This window comes from Pseudorca crassidens, chromosome 10, assembly GCF_039906515.1.
Source record: "Pseudorca crassidens isolate mPseCra1 chromosome 10, mPseCra1.hap1, whole genome shotgun sequence".
Taxonomy (NCBI): Eukaryota; Metazoa; Chordata; class Mammalia; order Artiodactyla; family Delphinidae; genus Pseudorca; species Pseudorca crassidens.
In genome coordinates this window covers 96,039,197-96,048,311 of record NC_090305.1, presented here as the reverse complement: position 1 = coordinate 96,048,311, position 9,115 = coordinate 96,039,197, and the positions used below count along the sequence as shown (strand labels likewise).

At 41.4% G+C, this 9,115-nt stretch overlaps 1 protein-coding gene across 8 annotated transcripts in view; it reads right to left on the bottom strand.

Annotated features, from left to right (window-relative positions):
• Positions 1–423: 423 nt before the first annotated feature.
• The window catches only part of ITPR1 (inositol 1,4,5-trisphosphate receptor type 1), a 319,623-nt gene continuing 310,931 nt past the window's right edge, over positions 424–9,115 (bottom strand). For all 8 annotated transcript variants that reach the window (XM_067755266.1, XM_067755267.1, XM_067755270.1 and 5 more), the window contains one exon: positions 424–1,783. In XM_067755266.1, the coding sequence (XP_067611367.1) occupies positions 1,697–1,783 (87 nt within the window). In that variant the 3' untranslated portion in view covers positions 424–1,696. The remainder of the gene's footprint in view (positions 1,784–9,115) is intronic.

Sequence of the window (9,115 nt, the reverse complement as noted above, 5' to 3'; positions counted from 1 at the left end):
TGCCTTTGGATAGACGAGTTAGCTTTTGTAAAACATTTTCAACTGTCTTGAAGGACTCTGACCGCTGGGCATGAGTGAGAACTAATCTCCCTGTTGGTGATTCCTTTGCACTGCAGGTAGCAAGATGCAGGTCCCCCAGGGAACGTGCAGGAGTGGGAGCCTTACCATGTGCTACAGTGCTCGTGACAGTCTGCTTGGCAGTCACTTACAGAGAAGAATGAACGGCTGGCTACTGTATGAACCCTCCCCCACATCTGTTCAGGTAGTTCTCCGTTATCATTAATCAGGTAAGCATTTTTGGAATTAATCTGGTAGGCAGACCAGTTATACTTTAAATTGGTCCTAAAGGAAATCTATAATTGGAATAGCTGTTGTTATGACGCAAAGAAATGTCTAAATGAAAGCCACCAGCCGGTCACTGTATTTTCTTCTGCATCATTTATTAAATATTATTTTTATATCTGCATTTACAAACTTTACTCATTTCAGAACTCTGCTTTCAATACATGTTTAACTTTTTTTGTAGAGAGATTCTCTTGTAAAATGAGATCCATGTACAAAACTAGGCAACAGATATAAAAGTTTCCTTTCATACTTTTTCATCCGTCAAGAAAAGAAATAATGTGACAAAGAAATAAAACCCAACTGTGGCTCTTTCACAAGAATAACATGTCAGTGTTCAAACTATGAGCTCTAATGGGCTAGATCATATTTCATCTTTATATGGATGGATATAGTTTAATACTTCTTAGCTACTGTAGCATGTTGGTTCAGATGAAGGAAAAAAAATCAGCTCTACTGTTTGGACTAGATAATCTAGAGCCCATCCATTACTCATTTCTTGATAACGTGACACCAGAATTCACCTAGGAGATGACATTGATTGGCTAGCAGTATGCATTTACCTCAAGCGTGGCATAAAAAGTTCCCTTTAAAAAATTCACTGACTTGGCAAACTAAAGTCTGAGCCGCTAATTCAGCTCTCTTACTTAAAGAAATAGTTTAAATGATCAATTCAGAAGCCTTAAAGTATCTTTGAAACTAAAGTTGCTTTTCTTAAAATGAATGCTGACTTGACAGTTCGTAGGCTTGGAGCACTGTCACTACGAGACAGAGGCACTGGTGCCGCTAGCAATGAGAAGTAGTATCACCACAGGCTAATTATATGGTACAAAATGCCCGGGGGCCTGAAACTCACTATTAATATGACTTTGGCAGCAGCATCATTTGATAGTTAACCATTTATTACATACTATGAACACACCAGCTTCAAAGATGTGCACTCCCCTTAGGATACTCAGGAGTTACAAATTTATTGTGATTGCATAATTGGTATTGCACAGTTCTATAAAAAACATAAATACTGGCTATTCTAGTTTTAAATACAAAATACATGTCATATACTTTTAAATCTATAATGTGGTTCAAGTGCAAATCAGGTGCTTTCTTTAGTCCTTCCAAAAAAGGCATTTTTAATATTTTTGGCACAAATGAAATTTCATTGTGCCAACAATTCTAATTACAATACATATATCCAAACCTTGAGAGTAGCAGTCATATACATACGGTATAAAACTGAGTATTTACAAATATACTAAGCATAAATGTAACCTCTGTGGGTGAATCAGAACGAATTAGCCACACCCACACTAAAAATAATTTAAAAAGGTAAGTACGATTCCTTTATTTCATTTGCTTATGCTGGTTGCTGTGGGTTGACGTTCATGTGAGGAGGATGTCCTAGAAGACCAATTCTTTGTTTCTGCTTCCTTTGTTCTGTCATCTGGAAAGTTAAAAAGTTTCATCATTAGACCCAGACACTTCCTGTACGTCAAATCATATACTCAACCATAGATTACCTCTGTGGTTATGGTTTATACTGAAACCCACTTTCTACAGTGTACTGTCAGTATATCAAACACAGAACTTCAAAAAGGACATCTTCCTAGGCAGAATGGGGAATTCTGTGCCTTAGGCAATGTGACATTCAGAAACTTTGCTTTCTACTTGTTTCATAAAGGAACAAAAAAACAGTTAAAGCACAAGATTCTTGATCGTTTCCCAAATCCACTTGCAACTGATAGCTTTGTATGACAGTAACAACACACTGAACTGTCAAGAAAAGCAGTGTGTTTAAAATCCTAGGTTTAAGAGAGATTAAGTCCACCGTCTTCAGGGGGTCTTGATTCCTCTCCAGTGACTGTTGGGCCGTTTTGATCTGCGAGAAAAAAAATCACACAGCATTTCTAGGGAGATGAGGAATGTCCTCTCCTCTGAGGTCCAGGGTGACTAAATAACATAATCATGGCCTGGCACTCAGTGGTGACTATTCCTTGCCACCTACAGACACTAAGGTCAGGAACGACCATTTCCTAAGGCTGGTCAAATGAAACGGTGCTTTCCAAACCCAGAGCAAGAGGCTGGTACCGTTTATTCCGGCTGCCGAACTAAATCAGTTCTCACATCGACAGGTATCCAGCTCTGTTCTGGCTATTTCGGGGCATAATTAATTCCCTGCATTCACATTTCTCATAACCCAGGTAGTCCTAGCTCAGGATTTGACGCTGGGCATCAAATATTTTGGTACAAAATATCCTGAGAACATAAAATAAGATTAACTTACCTAGGTTCAATTTTAACGCATAGCCGTTTTCCTTTCATATCAAAATACTATTTTTAGGCTCCTGTGAAATGCCTTCAGTTATATTTTAGAAGAGAAGATTTACAAGGAGTGAATATTTCCGAAAGGCAGCTTTTTATAAAGCCTTTTATAAAGAGTTGAATTAGGATATTCCAGCTAGCCTCTAAAGTTTCCTTGGATGAGTGACAAATCGTGAAGGGAGGTGTCACACCCTATACTACACAGATTCGGCTGCGGAAGCAGAACCTCACGTGACCCGTGGAATAAATTCACAAGTAGATGGTAACGCAATCAGTAATTCAGTCATCTCACTGCCTGATACTTCATGTTGCTTAGCCCCAGAGTCTCACCCCCTGACTAGCCCCTCGGCAGGTGGCCTTGAGAGGGAATCCAGTAAAACTTAACTAAATTTAATAATCGCCGCATTCTCACAGATTTAGGAACCTTGGTGCGCTCACCCCGTATTGACAGATACTTTATTTAAAGATGCTGTGATTTTTCTGCTGTTGAAGTTGGCCATTAAAGCTGTCCCTGAAAATTTTCCATAAATAACTACGTGCACTTGAGATGACCTTTTATGTACCTGCATCTTCACGCCTGTTTCTCGGATCACCTTTTTGTGACTTTTCAATCTGTTGGCTCTTCCTCCTCTTAAACTTAAGGGCTTCTAAACTGGGTTCCTTATAGCAAATGAGTCTTCAACTGAAGGCACACCTTCCTTCCCTCTTCGACAGGCTATCGCCTGAAAGCCCAGTGGAGGTCCGATTCTGATTTTCCAGGGTTGTCTTCTTAAAACAATGATTGCATCACTCTCCCTGCATCACAAACCTTCAAGCTCCCTACTGCTGTAGGTTAGTGGCCAAAACCTTCGTTCAGGCAGTCATATTCCTGGTAATTTCAAGAACCTAGTACATACCTATCTAATTTTGTTTTCTGTTTCCCTAGAATAATGGTTCTTAAACTTTGGCGTGCACCAGAAACACCTAGAAGGCTCCTTAAAACACAGATCCAAGGGCCCACAAACAGAGTTTCTGACTCAGCAGGCCCAGGGTAGGGCTGGTGAGTTTGCATTTGTAACAAGTTCCCCGGTGATACTGGTGTTACTGATCTGGGGCCGCTGCTGCTGTAGAAGAGCTCTTCACTGGTTATCTCAGAAACAGGCCAAGATCACTGTGGTTATATTTTCATATACTTGAATACTTAAAAAAAAGTATTTTGGGTAAATGTATTATTTTTCTCAAAATAAGACCTTGGAGAAGATTCTCTGCAGTTGAGCAGGTGGTCGGCACACAAATCTGACTGCCTGGATTCTGTTCTGATCGACCATGGCCTTTTTAGACAGAATGGCTACCATTTAAGTGAGTAATAAATAGTAAGGAATTGGGCAACTGCTTAAGTGTTGGTCCCTTTTGGCAAGGTCATCATCCAGTGATAATTATATGGGAACAGTAATGAAAACAAAACCCCCTAAAGGACTAAATCTGGCCTACAAGAAACCAAGCTCAACACTGCTGGCCAGTTAAGTTTCCCTGGCCCCTTAGTACATATTCTCACATAACTTCTGGCTTTATTAGCTCAATTCAACCTACTTACCTATTGGTCTTCATAGATTCACATGCACTATATATGTTATTTAAGGCATCACCATTTTCTGTTACTACTGTCTATATCAAAACAGAAATAATGACCAAAGTCTATCTATCCTTAGCATATTCTCACAATGTATTCTCTCTGGACATTTGAAACAAAACTGACTAGATAAAAATATCCATCCGGGGCTTCCCTGGTGGCACAGTGGTTAAGAAATCCGCCTGCCAATGCAGGGGACACGGGTTCGATCCCTGGTCCAGGAAGATCCCACAGGCCACGGAGCAACTAAGCCCGTGCGCCACAAGTACTGAGCCTGCGCTCTAGAGCCCGCGAGCCACAACTGCTGAGCCTGCATGCCACAACTACTGAAGCCCGCACGCCTAGAGCCCGTGCTCCGCAACAAGAGAAGCCACTGCTCGCCGCAACTGGAGAAAGCCCACGCACAGCAATGAAAACCCAACGTGGCCAAAAATAAACAAAATAAATTAAAAATATATATATATCCATCAGATTCATGTCTAAGGTGGTAACTTCAGTCAAAATTCTAATACAGAAAAAGCTACTTTGATTAGTGTGAAATGTCCCATTTGTAGTAGATACATTTAAAATCCTCAAAATCTACATTTAGCTAAGAATGAATACTTGAAGCAATATCCTCCTTCATAACCTATATACAGACTAACTTGAATTTCAGCATTCCTTCTTTTGACTCAGTCTAAACACGAAGCAAACGATATGGTAGCTTTACAAGTCAGATGTAGCCAAACATCTAAAAGATCTTCCATGAAAATACGGAGTGTTGAGTGCAAATGGGCAAAATTTACTCCACCACTATCGGCCTCCACACGACTAACGGCTGGCATAGCAGGGACGGTTCATCGACAGCACATGAAAGCCGCAACCTGCTTTCCTGTCACAGTGAGGTCGTGGCTACTCAGATTCTAAACAGCCCAGAAACTCCAGTCACCAGAATTGTGCTTCACAGTCCTATGAAATCAGCCACGCTCCTAACGAGGAGCCTAGGATATTCAGAAGTAAAACTGCAGCATCTCCTGAATGCAGTTATATTGGTTTAATATAAATATACAGATATCCACACTCCTGATCCTTAGTGGGCTGTTCCTCTCCAGTTCATCTGGCAAACGCTCAAGCTTTGAAACCAAGCTCCTGCATTCCCACCTCTGAGAGGGTTTCCGAGGCACTGACTCGAATCCTCTCCCTGTGGTCAGGCTGAATGAAGTGCTCCCTTTTCTCCACTCCCAGAGCAATCTGTTCAAACCTCTGTTACGTACTTACCATGTTGAATTATAATTTATTTGTTTACTTGTTTGTCTCCCACTCTAGGCTGTTAAGTTCCTTGAAGAAGGAGAATTGGTTCTATTCACCTTTGTAACCCCAGTACCTAGGGCTGCACCTGGCAAATAGGTGTTTCATAAATGATGGTTCGAAGAACAAATGACCCAGAGCACAGTGCCATTCCTCGAGCATGCCATGCGTTTTCATGCCTTTGCTCATGCTGATTCCTTTCCTGGGATGCCCCCTGCTGCATTTTTCAGCTAGCTCAGAAGTCACCTGCTCGTAGGACTGTAGAAGCTAAACTCCTCCGACCCTCTAAGGCCTCTCACGGGACTGCCTGCCTACTTCTCTGTGCTCCTTTGTTCACCAATGAAACTCACTTCGTTCCTCGGGCCGTGGAACTTCTCCTACTGTATCCTAACATTAGAGGTCTGCTGCTTTCTGGATCAGTTACAGTATCCTAGATGGCAGGTGTTACCAAAGGCCTCTCTTTTGTGGTTCCAACACAGTGTAAGGACCACAGACATTCAAGTAAGGCTTACTATTCCATTCTTCCAACTGTGGGGAATTATTCTATTCTTTTGTTCTTCCTTCCTTACTTACGCAGTTAATGTTAACAAGATGATAACACTCTTGTGTGAAAAATGCCAAACATGGGCTTCCCTGGTGGCGCAGTAGTTGAGAGTCCGCCTGCCGATGCAGGGGACACGGGTTCGTGCCCCGGTCCGGGAGGATCCCACATGCCGCGGAGCGGCTGGGCCCGTGAGCCATGGCCGCTGAGCCTGCGCGTCCGGAGCCTGTTGCTCCACAACGGGAGAGGCCACAACAGTGAGAGGCCCGCGTACCGCAAAAAACAAAACAAAACAAAACAAAAAACAAACAAACAAACAAAATGCCAAACACTCTCGCATGCTAATATGACATGAATTTCAAGCACTACTTCTTTTCCTACCAACTACAAATAAGGGTCACTGTCCTATAGGAAGCCAGTCACATTTTCAAGAAAGTGAACCCTTCTCTCAATATAAAGAAAACATGCAAAAAAAATTTAAGTTCTTACATTAGTTCTCCGCCTTGGAATAAGAATGTAAGAGAATCACATTTAGTATTCAGAATCTCTTGGGAGGGGAAACTTCAAGATGAGAAGCATCATTAAGTAACACTTAGAACAGCAATTTTAATTAACTGTTCTTGGCAGTAATAGAAAACCCACTAACCAGGATTTTACTAATATCCTTGATAAGAACTTTTTCTCCTCAAACTGGTATTTTAAGAAAACAACAACCAACGAGGTCAATAACAGTTAAGATTAAATCCCAAGACATTCAGCTGTCTTTGCTCCATTATGCTGGTTTTTGGACCATTAGATCTGCAAAAATATCTAAGTGATGAAGCAATTTTTGTATTTTCCAGCACTTGTACCAGTGAATGGTATTCTTTCATAGCTGTTTTAAAAAATATCTGTCACAGAGTTTCTTGTTCATTAATCATTCATGGAGTTTTTATTTTTTAATTCAGAATTTTTTTCCCTTTGGAGGGCAGGAATTCTCACAACGACCGTTTAAGAACCAGCAGTTCTCTGACCTGTCTGCATGGCTTTTTATGCAGAACAATTTAAGAAATCTTTAGGACTGGTACACACCAAGTTTAATAAAATTCAAATCTTTTCAACAAGTTGATTGTCAAACAAATGCCTTACAGTTTTGTTACAAAATCAAAAGAAAATGTTGACTAATTCCTTCTGAAAAAAGCAAATTTTCCCCAGCAAAAGCAACAATGCTGAATTTTTCCTGTGATTCTGGTCACCTTAAAACCTAAGCAGATCAATGCTGGTAAAGGCACTGGAGAATATAGTACTGGTTTCCTCCGATTTCTTCTTAGCCTATAACGTCTTACAAGAAAAAACGGTCCAATTTCAAATTCATTCGTAGGGGAAAGGTTTTCTGAAGGGTGGTTCTAACCGTTAACTTTAAAACCAAAATGTAAACAGAGCTGAAACCAAGCAGTTTAAACCACACTGGTTTTGATGTCACTTAATGAACCTTCGTCCATATGTAATCAAGTTTACATAGTTTGTTCAAGCCAAAATTTTGGCTTCAGAGAAACGATTCTAATGCCAAGTCTCTGATCAGTGGTGTAACATGGCAATGACTGTATCACTCCTTAACGTTTTAAGTGCGTGATGCGACTTCTGAAACTCTTTAACGTTCTTAAAAAAATGAATGAGAATTTAAACAGTCAACCACGAAAGGCAAACAGGGTACAGTGACAAAACGAAACAAGGGAAAATAAAAACACACGCACACAAAATCCAACCCAGACTGCAGGACCAGGAGTTCCAGCCTGACATTTTCAGGTAAAGTTGCATAAATTTCCTAAGAGCCTGCCGTGAACCTGAATGTCCTCACGAAATAAAACGAGGGAATTGGGTGCAATGCCATCTGTGGTCTTGGCTACCTCCTATACCTGTGATTCTCTGTGCAAATTCCTCAGCTTCAATTCGCTCCTTAGACCAGGTTCACTGGTTTGCACAGTGTGCATCACTGAAGCAACTTCAGAACCACCCTCAGGGAGCGATTCAACACACAGGATCCTAAGCATTGAAAGGACAGGCCCGGCCGACAGAGAAGGGCTCGAGCGGCATTTACTACCCCAGAATACCCAATAATAGTGTGCTTCAGACATGTTTACAAACGGCACTTTATAGAGCGCTAAATACTGCCTTTACTTAGGTCTGCATGAGATCAATTTTTTGTAAGATTTTTTGGCATCTAATTTAAAACATCTGATTTAATGGAGATTCTCGTAGCCACAGCTCTCTCAAAGGGAGAGGAAGGGAACTTGAGCATTGCTACATGCCTTACGGAGCTCGCCTCGCTCTTCAGGGGGGAAACAGAAGCAGCTGTAGCAGACAGTGTGCTCATGAATCAGTGTAGTCCTGTGGAACATTTGTCAAGTGTTTCACAGCGGGGGTAAAAAGTTAATAAAATAATAAGCAAAGTAATCTAGTTAGATCTTCATTAGTTTTACTTATTTAGGTTATTACTCATTTTAGGTGGCTACCAAGCTCAGTGCTGTAGACAGCCTTCATAAATAAGGTCTTCTGTTCCCATTAGTCTTCTTATTTGTATCTTAATACATGTGAAAGAAAAGAACTTGAGGCCAAATGGTACCTTGGGGCTCAGTTTGGAATAATTTAGTTGGAACAGAAATACAATTCAAAGTGGGATTGTTAAAGTGCCACGTAAACTACCTCCAGGAAGAGCTGACGCCAGCCAGGGCCTTCACTAGCTATTATGTACCTAAGAGGAACAAATCACCTGCGGGTAGACCTTACAACTTACCTCCAGGCCAGCCCTGCCTGATAACTACCGCTGTGCAAAATTTATAATCTTGTCTATGGAACTGATTAAAAGCTTTCAGCACCGCGTGCGGGAGGCTGAACTGTTGCCGCGTTTGTGCAGGATTATCCCGGTCAGCTACGGGCAGAGCACAGGTCCTCCCAGCAGGAGGTCACCACCTGGTAACTGTGAGTGCTCATTTGAAGGGGGTCAAGGGCGGGGCAGGGGGGCTCTGGAGTATACAGGG